The 15,584-nt window shown below is 40.9% G+C and overlaps 1 protein-coding gene across 2 annotated transcripts in view; it reads right to left on the bottom strand.

The window, feature by feature from the left end:
- The window catches only part of MERTK (MER proto-oncogene, tyrosine kinase), a 172,216-nt gene that overhangs the window by 114,558 nt on the left and 42,074 nt on the right, over positions 1-15,584 (bottom strand). For both annotated transcript variants that reach the window (XM_068232287.1, XM_068232288.1), the window contains exons 7-8: positions 8,666-8,752; positions 2,886-3,001 (exon numbers count right to left, since the gene is read on the bottom strand). In XM_068232287.1, the coding sequence (XP_068088388.1) occupies positions 2,886-3,001; positions 8,666-8,752 (203 nt within the window). The remainder of the gene's footprint in view (positions 1-2,885; positions 3,002-8,665; positions 8,753-15,584) is intronic.

Here is a 15,584-nt window from a genome sequence, read left to right as displayed (position 1 = left end):
ATGTGAAAGTTTGGATGTTTGGATGTTTGTTATTCATCATGCAACAATGGCTGAAGGATTTGAATGAAATTTGGCACACACATAGTAAATTACCTGGAATAATATATAGGATACTTTTTATCCCCATAACCAAAAAATGGGCAGAGACAAATACAAATTTTTACTTGAAAATGTAAACTGCAGCCATTCTTACACTGTTTATGGTTGGGTTCTCAAGCTTTGCATAGTTGGTCACTGGGTGACTGGGATTAATATTCAGAAAAGTGGGTGGAGCCTACAAAAGCCAATCAAAATTCACCTATTGCTTTTCAAGGGGAATATTTAATTGCTGCCATTCTTGCAATGTTAATGGCACAAGCCTCAAACCTGGTACAGTTGGTCATTGGGTGACTGAGGTTCAAATTCAGAAAAGGGGTGGAGCCACAGCCAATAAGATTTGTTTCATTTCAATGCATACCTGGGCAACGCCGGGCCGTCAGCTAGTAGGCCATAATAAGAATTACGGTTACATCGGCGCTCAGTGAGTAATTTAAGTGCCATTTAAAGAGGGAGCACAAATTACTATAAAAACACTGTCATTCAGCAGCCAGCAATAACTGGAAACCAAATTGTATCTTTCCCCACTATCCACAGCGACCTGGAGGGGGAATAGTAATTAGCGCCGCGCTGGGACTTTTGAAGGAGCAGGGTGAGGCGTTTCAACTTTACTCTGCCCCCAAATCTCCTGGAGGTTTAACTGTATGTATGAGGGAGTAACATGACTAAATACTCTGTAATATTAGTTATCCTGCTCCTTCTCTCTCAGTGAATTGTCTAGTAGTGATGACATGACTTCCAAATGATAGGGAAAGAAAATAAAAAAGTCTGCTCCCGTATATTTGTCTTCACAGATTCACTTTTATTAATTTTTTATTATCTGTTTTATGAGTCTTTATGTTGCATATTGCCAAGCGACATTTGTATCCAAAGAAGCATGAATAGCCCTAACAAGATGTCAGCTATCAGTACACAGTGCAACACACAACAGCCTCAAGACAAACGTTCAAAACTTTTTATTAGTCATTTCTGTGAATATTTGTTGTGCAAAACTGAATTAATTGTTTTAGTATTTCTCCCACTTTCATTCCTTGTCTACTTCATAAGAACACTGTACTAATAAGGCCTGCGGTTTATAATTAAAATTTAAGTTATGTCCACAAATCACTCTTTAGCATCACTGATCACCAGAGACACACAGTACACACTCATTCACAGGAACAGTGAAGCCGTGGGCAGGCTAGCTGCTTGATGTAACCTTTGTACACCAACTTCTTGAAGCACCAGAGGAGATATATGAGTTGTTGACTGATTATTTCTACTTCCCTTCAGCATTATTTTATTACCCGATATGCCCTCATTGTGAAACTTTTCTTTCTCAAGGACTGCTTAGGTTAACCTTTAAGCAGCCTGATTCTTGACAAGTACAGTGGATTCTGGCTAACGTCAATTGAGGTACATATACATGAACTGAAAACATACTGTTGGTAACTGTAATCTTTTAATAGATGTGACATCATTATACATGCCTACTGAGAACCTCTGCAATTCCAGTGACACTCTGCTTATTTCAGGGCCCAAAACAATTGGAAAACTTTACAATTTTAATAACTGCAGTATATTCAGAGTGTGCTTCTGCCAATAGGGAGGATGGAGCAAATAATGATAATTATTTTTGACTGTATGGTTTCCTTACCATGAACAAAAAATTGTGTGGACTATTCTCTCTTATTTGCAAAATGCCAACATAACAATTGACAAACCTTTATGCATAGCAAATACAAACTGTTAGAAAAGGTGGTCACTGTGGGGATACCACGGTCACCTGTTTGAGACCAGGAGCCAAATGGTGTCCATGCTTGTGACCATATTTTAAAGGCACTTGTATTGACCTGAAGAAGCGGGCTGAGACCTGTGAAACGCGTTTTTTACATTTACCCTGTGGTTTGAGTTCTTCCATCTGGAGTGGTAATGACACCTCCCTCCAACTTATTATTATTTTTTGTTTCATTACATTACCTATGTTTGGGCGCCTCCATCCCCCAGTAAAATACAAACTGTAGCACAGAAGAATAGGACTCAACCTACTGTGTAGTCAAATTTATTTTAAATTGTATATTAAATATTATAAGGAAATGTGCCTACCTTGCAGAGGCAAATGGGAGAATATTAATCAAAGCCGGGGGTGTTGGAGGGATCAATTTGCAAATTATGTGAATAACATTATCCTGTGTCCCCCTGCAGAGTAGGGCACAGCCCTGTGGCTTGTCAGTGAATCTCACCTTATCCCAATGCGTCCATGCTCCTCAGCATCTGGTCGCCCACTCTACTTCCTGATTCCTGCATGTTGCGTAATTATACAGTGCAACAAAACTATAATTTTTTTTCTATGTAAATGAGCTTGTCAGACCTCAAACAACTAAATCTGAGTGAGAGACGACTTCCAATAAGGTTTTAGTGCTGGGAAATTCAAAGGGTCATTACTTCTGTTTGTTTTTTTGTTCAGCAAGGCAGATTTGTCATGGCTGCTGTTTAGAATTAAATCTTAAAATTAAGCACTTTAACTGAATATATATATATATATAAATGGCTCAGTTCTATGTTTCATTTACCTTTAGTAAAACACATACAATAAATCATCTCCTAAGTTTATTTCCACTTCAAGTTTGCTTTTAAAAAAGATGTAGCCACACCACCCTGCATCAGAAATGTCTGGAAATGATTTAGTAAATCAGGTATTGCTTCTAAACACAGGTTGATACTCTCCATAATTGTTTTACTTTAAAAAAATTTACTTTAGAAATATATTTCCAGGTAGTTATAGTTGTTTTTAAATCGCAAGAACATACCTGTATTTTGCAGAGCCTGATGGGAGAATATCCATCAAAACCCGGCTGCCAGGAAACAGAGATGCTGTTTGCAGATCGTTTTGAAGAATTGACACCAACTGGTGGAGAAGGATTATCTGAAAAATATAAGTTAACACTGAAAGTATCTAGAAAGAAAACTAATAAGAGGATCTGTGTCAATGGTCAGATGAGAACATAAGAAGCAATGTGCACTGTTCTCCTTCAGCATCGATTATGCCAACATTTATTCTTAAATTAGGTGAGTAAAGCTTTGCCTTTTGACATTAAGAGGAACCAAACCACTAAGAGGAACCAAACCACTCAGTGACCTCTGTATCTAATCTTTAGTTTCACAAAATGTTCTCCTTAGTTGAATATTTGTCAAGAAACCATATTGTATAAGGAGATTGGCCTTTTAAACCCAGTAATCCAGGTAATAATAATGAATAAAGCAAAAATGGTTTTTGATGTGCCATGCACCAAGCTTTGTGCACTGCAAATTATGATGCATTCCATACATTAAAGATCTGCTTGAACTAGGCATTTAAGACACCATTTACATTTAGACACCTGTTCTTGCGTTGCGTTCACCTTTCTGCACACGCCCAGTATACTAACCTCCTCATGTCGCATTGTGCTTGAAGCTTCCGATCCGCCACAAAGTCAACAGTGCGCTACCGTTGGATTTCTGCGCCGACCGAATCCATATAAGTCAACGGGTGGTGCAGAAACTTTGAATACAATGGTGGCATTGGTGCAGTACGCTTGCGCAGAACGGCGCAAATACGACAAGGAAGCCAGGAATCCCAGTGATTTACTTCCTGTCCAGCAGGGAGTACGTCACTGGGCAACGGGAGTGCGAGGGGCGAGTGAGGGCAGCAATATGCATGTGACCCTGTCTGCTCACTCTGCCACAGAGTCATATGAATTGATTTTTTTGGTGTTGTGAAGCGAGGGGGAGGAGCATCGCACCACAACGCTCGCCTCAAGTGTAAAACCGGGCTAAAAGTTGCTGAAAGTGTATATCAATGTTTCATAGGACTTTTTTAACTTAAAAGGAACCTGAGGTAAGAGGAATATGGAGGCTGCCATGTGTATTTCCTATTTAATAATACCAGTTGCCTGGCACCTGTTCATGCAACAAGCATGCAGCTACTGTTTTTATTGTTAGATAGACACAGTAACAAAAATAAACTCTTGCAAGGTTATAGACATTCCTGCATTCCATAAACAGCAACAAATCTATTAGAACATAGTGAGTCTACAGATATAGTAGAACATAAAACATATTCATCAGCTACACCAGCCATAGAATAATTAGGCCTGCTCTATCCCTGTGCAGGAGGAGAAGAACGAGAGAGAGGAGGGGGAGAAAGAAAGAAAAGAAATAGAATAGAGAGAGGTAGCCATAGGTAAGGCCAAGACCATATTAGACCACCTGATTAGTTAAGTAGCCATTAGAGCTTTCTATTCACACAAACTCCACCCACACTGCCCATGTCAGAATGTATTACTCTATTAAACCATCCTATCCTGAGATAATAAGACCAATTTCTCAATATCCGCTATCATCCCCACTTTTCTAAGCCCCGTCTTGATAGAAGGGACCTAAGGTGATTTCCACTGTGAAGGAATCAGCGCCTTGCAGCATTAGTTAGATAAATAACAATAGATTTATAGGATTTCACAGACTAAGTTAAGTCATGAAGTAAAAATGTGTCAGGGAGCACTTCACCTAAACAGAGAAAATACACTATATACCAACATGTCTCAGAAATCGAGGGAAATACTTAGTATATAACCCAAGGAGTTCTATACCACTTGGTTAGGATTTTATAACCAAATTCCTACATGTTGACACTCAGAGATCCATTGAGATTCCAGGTGAATATCTTCTGCCACTGCTCAATGTCAATTTTAACAGATAAGTCCTTCTCCCAGTCATCTGAAATATAATGCTTCCAGACCATGACACCGTAAGCAAGATCTGGTACATCCCAGACACAAGATGTCTGTGTGAACTTTAGCACCAGGTTTTCAAATTCGATCTGTGGTTTGGACCATTTAAATGTGCCTTTCAGGGAGTTTAAAAAGTGATGTATCTGAAAGTATTGCCAATTGGAGAATTGTACATCTTCCCAAAGCAGGTTCATTCCCAGGCTTGGGGATAATGGATATATTCACTTCAAGAAACTGAGAGGAGGGGACTGTGGTGGGAGTGACAGAGTTGAAGGCAGAAATAAATCAAGAAGCAAGAACTGAGCTAAAAAGACTTATAATATTGAGATGGCAATCTGTCTGGACCAGAGGTCTTGCCAGGCTTCAATACTTTAACATCTACCAAGAATTTGGCTATTGTAATGGGAGCCTTACGTTCCTCCATGTGTTCTTAGGAGAGTTTCAGCTAAGATGAAACCAGCTATCTTAGCTTCGTAGGCACAACTAGGCCATTTATCAGTTTAAGATGCTTTACGATTATAGAGTGAATTATAGAATTTATGAAATTACTCCACTATTTTCTCTGATTTCACAAGTTTACTTAGTTAATCTTGTCAGATTTTTTTTTAGAAACGTCTGATCTGCTGCTTGTTCAGGTTTAATGACTGAAAGTATTAGAGGCACATTATCTGCTGGGCAGCCAGGCAATGTGCATTGTTTAAAAGGAAATAAATATGTCAGCCTCCATATGTCTCTCAACTCGGCTTCCCTTTAAATGTTATTGATAAGCATCTTTCCATTTCAAACTGCAATCAGCTATGAGTTTCCCAAACTGACTGAAGCTGAGATTGCACTCATCTGCAGGCATGGAGTCTGTGCTCTCTTTGTGGAATATTGGCTACCTAGAAACTCATGAGTATTTGATTATATGCACTGGCAGACAGGTAGGCAGAGTAGGAGCTTATTGCTCAAGGTCCACACCTGGGCCCATATGCCATTCACTTTTTCTCCAACGTTTTCTCCTAGGTGATACTTTTTCATCTTCTTTTTAAAATAACTTTTTAGCATTGCATAATTGAAAAAGAACCAACAGTAGTAGAAAAAAGTACTACCAAAATTAGTTTGTGTATTTTCTTGCTTGCTGGGGTTTAAAAGAGTATTTTACTGACAATGCGAAAATATCAACTTGGAGAAAACTAAAGGTGGGCACACACCATACAATTTTTTAAAACATTTTTCAATTCAAGGATTACAATAATTTTTTCTTATTAATTGTAACATGTGAAAAATGTACCACACATGTATAAAATGTTTCCCCAATTATGAAAAAAAAATTATTGAAAACTCTGAGAAAATTGCTTTGGTGTATATATGAAGAAATTGACAAACTATTCTAGTTTCATAAAAATTTATCAGAAAAATCCACCATTCCCGATCGACTTATATTGAAAAAAATGGCACCACATTTTGATTTCAGTGAATATTATATGGTAAATAAAGAGAAAACTGTTCCTGGCATTTTCCATTTTTATTCCCTCTGACTGAAGCTATTCCTGAAGTAATTTCCTCCCTTACTCCTTTTTTTCCCTCCTAGAAACTGCACTGTCATAGTTTGCTTTGTAAACAAATGTGAGCACAGCATAGATCGTATTTCAGCAGCTCACTGAACTGCCCTCAGTGAGGATCAGGAATGTGGGAGGGGTGATGACAAGCTTCCTTATCATTGGCAATGTACCAAAATAGAGCCAGGCTGAATGAGATAAGATTTATTACAGAAAAAACATTTCTGATTAGATTGGAGTGATTGCAATGCAGAGTCAGACTGCAGGCTGCATAATAATCACAGAGCAGTGGGTAAATGGAATTTTATTTTATAGCTGGCAATCCCGCTTTAACCCTCCTGGCGGTCTAATGTCTTTCGCCAGGAGGTAGCGCAGCAGTTTTTTTTGTTTTTTTTTAAATCATGTAGCGAGCCGCCCGCTTCGATTGCCTTCGGTGATCTCCGATCAGGAAATCCCGTTCAAAGAACAGGATTTCCTGGAGGGCTTCCCCCGTCGCCATCGTGACGTCTTTGGGAGTCCCGATCCACCCCTCAGCGCTGCCTGGCACTGATTGGCCAGGCAGCGCACGGGGTCTGGGGGGAGGGCGGCACGGCAGAGCGGATAGCGGCGATCGAGCGCGGGCCGGCGGCGATCGGTGTGCTGACGCAGCTAGCAAAGTACTAGCTGCGTTCAGCAGAAAAAAATTAAGCAAATCGGCCCAGCAGGGCCTGAGAAAACCTCCGTTCGGGGTTACCGCCAGGAAGGTTAAAGGACTTATGAGGGGAATTGCTTAAAAAAAGTTATGGACCTCATTGCTAAAGCAGACCTCAGGGCAGACGAACAGCACCTTCCTTTTCACTATCAGGTGCTTTATCAGCCTAATCCAGGTTTCATTGTAGCTCCCGACCCTCCACAAGGTCGCCTTAGCAGAATCGGCGCTTTAAAAATCTACCTCCTGCGCAGCTCGCATAGCCGTGGCTGCGCAGGATTACAGCCCCGCTCGTGTCCGCCCTCACTCCGTGCGCGAGCAAGTCCTCACTAGCTCAGCGCTTGTATTCTCTTCTGAGGGGGTGCAGCTGGCTGGCACTGTGTAGTTAGTCATGTGGAAGGTCATGTGGAGCCGCCCACATGACGTATAATAGAGCGCATGGAGTGAGGGCGGACACGAGCGCGGCTGTAATCCTGCGCAGCCACGGCAATGCGAGCTGCGCAGGAGGTAGATTTTTAAAGCGCCGATTCTGCTAAGGTGACCCTGTGGAGGGTCGGGAGCTACAATGAAACCTGGATTAGGCTGATAAAGCACCTGATAGTGAAAAGGAAGGTGCTATTCGTCTGCCCTGAGGTCTGCTTTAGTAATGAGGTACATAACTTTTTTTAAGCAAGTCCTGAAAAAGTGTATTGCATAAAATCTACAGTATAACAGCAATCATTCTCTTTTGTTTTTCAGTCTGTTTTACTTTACTTTCTGAGGTTTATCTATGCATAGATATGAGTTACCCTGTTAACATCAGCTCATGTTTAGCAGAAACAAGTGTGTGCACCTGCTGCAAGCAAAAGAATAAGAGTGTCGTGATTTGATTTATTCTGCCTCTGTACGAATGACATAAACACTAGACATGCTTGCTGCTTCTCCACTGCATGTTTTTCAAACAAATCATCCCACTGAGGCACAGATCCACGGCTGCTAAGTAGGCTGAATAAGGCTGTAAGACTAAATAAGGCTTGCAGTAATAAGTCTATCTCTCAAGCAGCTAAGCCAGCAACAATAAGGTGACTGTGCACAAACGGCTAAACTGCCAGGCTGGCAGAACAAGAGCTGTCTTTTATGCTAGACGTGCTGCAATGTGACACGCAGACGCTGACAGATGTGACAAAGGTAAAAGGAATCTGTTTCCTGATGACTGGGAACTTTGAATTTCAGCACAGGATACTGTATACTTAGTGAACAAAAGCAGTGGCGTAGCTAAGGAGCTGTGGGCCCCGATGCAAGTTTTACATGGGGCCCCCCATGCCCACTATACATAACAATTGATACGGCACACCAAAATCTGCCAATGGCAACTACAGTGTCAGAGGTGCAATAAGGGGATGGGGAACAGCTTGTTAATAATTACCACTATTCAGTATCTATAGAAGGTGATTATTATGAGCACAGGACTAATAGAGAGGTAATACTGAAGTTGAGGGAGGGCCCTGCGGGGCCCCTCTGGCCCAAGGGCCCAGAATCGGTCGCAACCTCTGCAACCCCTATTGCTACGCCCCTGAACAAAAGTGAATAAACAGCAATTATCATGTGCCTACCTTTAATGTTGACATTCACATTATTGGAAACAGTCAGTCCTTTCCTGTTATGGGCTTCACAACTGTAAACTGCTGGGGAATCCAAACCTGTTATGAAAAACAAAAACATGCAAAAAGTTAGTGTCAAATGAAAACTGAACAAAAAAATGGTCAATTTCACTAAGTCAAATAGATAATCTAGAATTAAGAAGAAAACTAATAAATAATAGGGAGTTTTAAAGGAATACCGTAACTGTAAGAATACGAAGCCTGACATCATAATTTCTTTTTTACAGTATATCTACCACCTGGTTGTCATACTGATCTTTAAGTTTTAGCAGTATCCGAGCCATACGCTTATAACAAATATGCAGCTAGTGGAGTCAAAATATCTGCTACCCATTCCAGGTCAGTGACAATAACCAGGCAAGCCTCATTAAAAAAAAGGAGTAAAGATGGCATCTTCCATATCCTCATATACTATTTAATTATAAACAGGGCCGGCGCTACCATAGAGGCAAAGGGGGCAATTGCCCCAGGGCCCCAGAGCTTGTAGGGGCCCCCAGTAGCTACAAGAGGAAAACAAATTTCAAATCAACCTTATAGTTTTTGAGAAAACTGATTTTAAAGTTTCAAAGGAAAAAAAAAATACACATTTAAAAACCCGCCGACTTGAATGGTTAATAGCAAATACACCTTAAATGCTAGAAACCCTAAATTTGCAGGACATGTTAAGGAGATCATTGTGAATAAGAGGAAAAAACAATTTTTCAAAAAGACCTTATAGTTTTTGAGAAAATCGATTTTAAAGTTTTGAAGGAAAAAAGTATACTTTTAAATGTGGTAAATGTCACTTCTAGTAGCAAACCCAACGGTAGTGTAATTTTACATGCATCAAAAGAAAGGGCAATACATTTCCTGACGCGGTTTCCAGGGGGCCCATACACAGCCGCAGCGCTTTGGCCAGGGATCGCTATACAGCCGCAATATGGCTGTATGAAGATCCCTGGCATTTTTTCCTATTTTCCCAATTTTTTTTTATGTTTAGAGTGCGGGAATTTTGTTAAAAAAAATTATGTGGGGTCCCCCCTCCTGAAACTTTTTAACCCCTTGTCCCCCATGCAGGCTGGGGTAGCCAGAATGTGGAGCTCCGACCGATTGGGGCTTCACACCCTGACTATACCAGCTGCAAAAAAGGTCTCTTAATGACGATTTTTGTTCCGGGGTATCTGTTGGGGGGGCCCCCCAGGTTTATCTTGCCCTGGGGCCCAATTGTTGCTTAAACCGGCCCTGATTATAAATTATATTTGTCATTGCATTTTTAAACTGAAAAATCTGTTTTACAGCGGTTTGCCCTGGAGCTGTTCCTCTACTGTATTCACACAAATGAAAGATCCCTACACTTACCAGCTATCTAATAAGAAATCAGGGTTTTCAAACCTGCAAACTACTAGTCTACAGCAGGCTGTGCTAGCATAGTAACTGGAACAAGCTCCTGCCCTCTTCTTATACATAATACGGAATATGAATGAGTTGTATAATAAGATGAACAGTTAAAGAAACAAATATGCAAGCTATTTTCACACTGAACTCTTGCCACTGCCTCTGTCAATACCCTTTGCCACCACTTTCAGCCTTGTTTTCTAATATAATTCTGTGAAATATAGTCTGACCTCCATTCTTCCTGCTTTAGAAGTCACATGGCCACTCCTGACTGACAAACTCCTAACCAAATCTACAAAAGGAAGGAAGCAAGCTGTGCTGCAACTTGACAAGCACGTTTGTCCTTATTAAAATTTGCCTTATTTAACCTTGGAAAGTGGGACTATAGTCAAAATAACCCTTCTGCATGTTCCTAGATTGTATTTTGATATTTGATTTTTTTTGGGGGGGGGAGGGGGGGGGGCAGGATTCAGTGTGACTGTAAGTAGCCTGCGAAGAGAAGGTTTTATCAGCTCCCAGGTGGGGGACTTGTGATTTTTATACAGATGACATTACTTTGAAACAAAAGCAAGTAGGATAACTATAGGGGCATAAAGAGCCTAGGGCAGTAGAGAGTATCAGGTATTTCTAGGTGGCTTCCTCACCAGGCTCTCTCCAGTCCCCTCTTTTCTCACATCTATTTATATCTGCTGGCATATGCCAAGTGACATTACTTAATCAGTTGCATTAGCTTATTTACTACGGAGAAGTATTTATTATTATTTTTTATTTATATAGCGCCAACATATTTCACAGCACTGTACAATGTACAAAAAACATACAGTAATAAGCAGCACAGACATATGAGATGTTCAACATACTATACAATCAGGACAACTAGTGATACAAGTGCAGATATATACAAGTGATGTGTAGTTTGAAAAACATTGCCAATACCGATGAATGTTCATTTGATAAAATGCACAGAAACAGGAAACACAAGGGAGAGGTCCCTGCCTTTACAAGCTTACAGTCTAGAGGTTAGTGGGGTGAAGACACATTGCCAAAAACCGCATCCTTTAACTAAAGTACTGAAGTATCGGCAATCATATATGGTCAATACTTGGTATCTACGTTAAGCCCAACAACACGAGCCGAAATGTACCCAAATTGTCAGACCTATTTCATGTTTACTGTTTCCCTGAAAATAAGACCTACCCCTAAAAAAAAGGCCTAGCATGATTTTTCAGGATTTTTGAGCATGCTTGAAATGTAAACCCTTCTCCAGAAATAAGCCCTAGAGTGTGTTCATAAAAAAGTCAAATTAAACAGTGTCGAGGTAACTATGGAATACATGTACAAGAGTAAAATCAATTGGCAATAGAACACAGCAAGACAGATAGACCATTCACAAAGGACAGCAGACACCACCACGAGACCCAAAACAATAAGAGTTGACATGTGTAACAGTAGATTGTTGTTGAAAAAAAAATGAAGTCAATTATGAAAAATGCATGATTAAATTAAGGGCTGGGAAAGTTCTGATGATGTTCCAAAATGTAATTACATGACTATATTTGAATAAATAACAATGTTTTTGTTCAAGAATAAATATAGGCTGTGGTTCATGGAAAAATAAGACATACCCTGAAAATGAGCCCTAACGCATCTTTTGGAACAAAAAATAATATAAGAACCTGTCTTACTTTCCGTGAGAAATCCAGAAGATCTGCACACTCAATGTAGAAGCGTGATACGTTTATTCGCAACATATGCCAGATGTCCATTCAATCACCAACAACCGTTTTGGGGCCACAGAGGGTCCCCTTTGTAAAGGTATGCAACAAAATGGCAATGTGGATACCATTCTGTAGAGGGCTCTCCGTGGCCCAAAAACAGTAGTTTGATATTGAATGTACATCTGGCATATATTGTGAATAAATGTATCACACTTGTACGAGTGTGTAGATCTTCTGGATTTTTCATTGCTATTTGCCTACTGGTCCAGCACCTCAGGAACTTGGATGGTGTGAAATTCCACACTTGCATTTTGTCTTATTTTCAGGGAAACACGGGTATGATAAATACGTATAAAACATTAAACAAATCATGTTTCTGTTTCAATAACTTAAAAGTTACCGGTATATTGAATCTACCTGCAAAAGAAAGTGAGCATGCCCAGTGAAGAACATAACAAATAAGCACAGTAAGGTGAAAAGTCTCAATATGTTGAACAATATGTAGTCCCAGAGAATGTTTACGCCTCTCAAGCTTTCCTGTACCTGTCATGGCCAGGATCTCACAAGATCACAACGCAGATTATTTCACTTAGATCCCTTGGCAACTCCAGCCACTGCACAGTAACATTAATGTAGTTTTAATTGTTTTGCTGTCTATTAATAGACCCAGCCACATTCCCAAATTAATGTGGGTTCTGTTCAATGAGCTTTATTGTTGCATATCGTAAATACAGGGTGGATTAATAAGTAGATTAACATCTGAGTTCTCAAAAGCCATGTGACATGACAGAATTAGACCGTAACTTGGAAAACAACATCATACGAGAGGGAAGGGCCTCAGTTCAGCTAGAAAAAAAATGTTCCCAGACACACAGCTGGTAATCCGTTGATGGTAATTTGTCATGTTTCTGAAACAACATCTATACAGATAACATCACAGATGCTTAATAAATCTGTATCTAACAAGCGAGGGGTAAACAAGGTGGGGCATTTTACATAGGAAGCCAATTTATCACACAGTATAAAGGCGCATACACACGCCTGATTCATTCAAACGACAGGTCCTAAGGCCCACCCATGGAGCGGCCGTTCTGCCGACAGTTTCCCAGTGTGTACAGTCTTTCGGCAGGCTGATAAGGCTGGTTTTGACTGATCCGCTGAGCAGATCAGTCAAATGGAGCCTTATCAGCCTGCCGACAGACTGTACACACGGGGAAACTGTTGGCAGAACGGCCGCCCTGCGTTTGAGAGGATCAGGCGTGTGTACGCGCCTTAAAGCTGACACTTTTTCCCTCATTTCCATTTTTGTGAAACACTGTGATATGCAGCAAATGGTTTCCAGATATCATCGCTGTTAACTGGGGTTAGTCACTCTGCATCACACATGTGACTAAATCAAACCAACAAAAGTTGATTTGTGTACCTTTAATGACTATCTGAACAAAGATTTCACCTGAATCACATGATTCAGGTGGCAAAATCTAGAGGGTGGCATTTGAACAGTTTGGGCCACCCGGCGCCTGCCTCCTCTTTGTTCTCCTGCCTCCCTTCCTGGCACAAACACCACCCTCCTCATCCATCCTCACCACCCTCCTCATCTGCATCTCCGTCCTCATTCGACCGGTGCCACCTGCCACCCTTCCCTTTGACATGGTAAGCAGTTGAGTTGTCGATATATATGCCTATTATCGAGGCATGCTACCGTAAAACCCCATCACCGGCAAAAGATCACGACGGCCAGTCTGAGGGAAAGCTTTAGCATGTGGCCAATCAGGCGGGTGTGATGGCACCAAATGGGCTCCTTTTGCTTACTAGTGCCGATAGTCTTATGGGCAGGACCATGGCACCATCATTGGGCCAATTACTGCACTCGATCTGTAGCAGTGACATCTGATAGGTGCAGTGATTGGCCCAATGACCGTGCCGTGGTCCCACCCATGCATCCCAGCCTGATTTGCATTACTTCAAAGCTTCCCCTCTGACTGGCCATGGTGATCTCTAACCAGTGATGGGGTTTATATTGGGTGTATATATAATATGAGGCATGTATGATGGGGGTATATATATCAATATCAGCATTTACTGGGGAAGAGGGGGGCGAGGCATCCTCCAAAGATTGCTTCAGGCAGCAGAAAGTCTAGAACCGGCCCTAGGTAATGGCAGTCTCTCTGAACAGGGCCCCTTATGCCTGTTGGCTCAGGTTCCTCATGTTATGATGGCTTCCAGAGATAAGGCCACAAAGTCGTATAAGAAGACTGCTTGCAAAGTCCAAGCTGCAAGACCTGGCTGATAATGGGGCTGCTGACAAGATATTTTAAAAATGATTTATTTGACATCAGCTATTCAAGTCACTTCCACACAATTACAAGCGCTGCCACTTAATGCCTACACAGGAATGGAAAACATTTGTGCTTAAGAGTTTGGCTTTAATTAAAAACAGTGAACCATGACTGAATATTTACTTTACTAATACTCTAGAGAACCGTCTGCCCAGAGGCTACGCTATATATTCTGCAGTGCGGCATCACCTTTCACCCAAATAAATCACATACACAAGGACTCCATCATTTTATAATAGAGTTTGTCTTGGGTAAAGGTCATTTTAATTAAAACTATTAATCATTCAGCTAAGCAACTCATTTACTTCACAGCAGCATTCTAGGTTGTTGCCCGATGCCTCGCAATTACCACATTCTGTTCAAAGCTACTGTGAAGACCAATGTGATTTAATGGACATTAACAGTGAGGGATGTGGTTTGGCTTCACTTCTGATTTCCATTCTGTTCTGTCTTAAAACACACAACATCTGTAAAGAATTATTAGTGTTTTAATTTCCAGTAGCTTTGTAATGAGTTTTAAATCAGCTACTTTCAGAGAACGCTTCATATTAAAACCACCTGCCTAATAATACATAGGTCCTCCTTGCATTCTGTACTCCACAAGATCTCAGATGGCCTCACCATGTACCATCAGCTTACTAGTTGTCCTTTCTTGAAACACTTTGAGTAAATACTAATCAATACATACTGGGAACCAACCCTCAAGACATACAATTATCCCTTTATTCAAGTCACTCAGATTGTTACACTTGCTAATTTTTAAACCTTGAAGAACTGACTGCTCACTTGCTGCATAATATATTCCATCCATCCACTGACAAATGCCATTCTAGTGAAATAATCAGGGTTGTTCACCTCACCTGTCAGTGGCTTTAATGTTGTATTTTTAGGCATAACAATTGAATATTAGCATGAGCTGCAGATATATATTTCTTGACCAATTTTAGTTACTGTATATCACTAGATAGGCCAACTTTTTGACACTGAAATTTTGGGTGTAAAGTGGGGGTTGGCTTATCTACAATTGATATACTGTACTTAAAGTGAACCCCCCCCCCCCCCCCTGTAATGCCTGGCAGATCTCCTGCTTTCTTTCAGCCACTGTACCCCAAGCTATTTCTGTAGCTCTGAGCTCGACCCACGTCTTCACCTATAGACAAGCCCCGGCTTGAACAGGACACTGAATGTGTCTCCTGACTTTGGTTACCCCCAGGTCTTAACGTGCAAGATATAGCAGCTGAGGCCGAGAAAGCCAGAGTACCACCAGAGCAAACAAGACTATGCAACTGGGTGAAATTAGGCAGTACAGCAGAATGTTTTTGTGGAGGAGGTTACACAGAACACACCAGGAGCTATGGACAAGTGAGCAAAATTGCTCAGAGCGACTGCCACTCTGAGCTTCCAATAGCCGCCACAAATAAACAAGACAAGAAATTCCTG

Source organism: Hyperolius riggenbachi, chromosome 4 (assembly GCF_040937935.1).
Source record: "Hyperolius riggenbachi isolate aHypRig1 chromosome 4, aHypRig1.pri, whole genome shotgun sequence".
In the NCBI taxonomy this organism is placed as follows: domain Eukaryota; kingdom Metazoa; phylum Chordata; class Amphibia; order Anura; family Hyperoliidae; genus Hyperolius; species Hyperolius riggenbachi.
The sequence above is the reverse complement of the archived record's forward strand: the minus strand, read 5'-3'. Positions and strand labels throughout refer to the sequence as shown.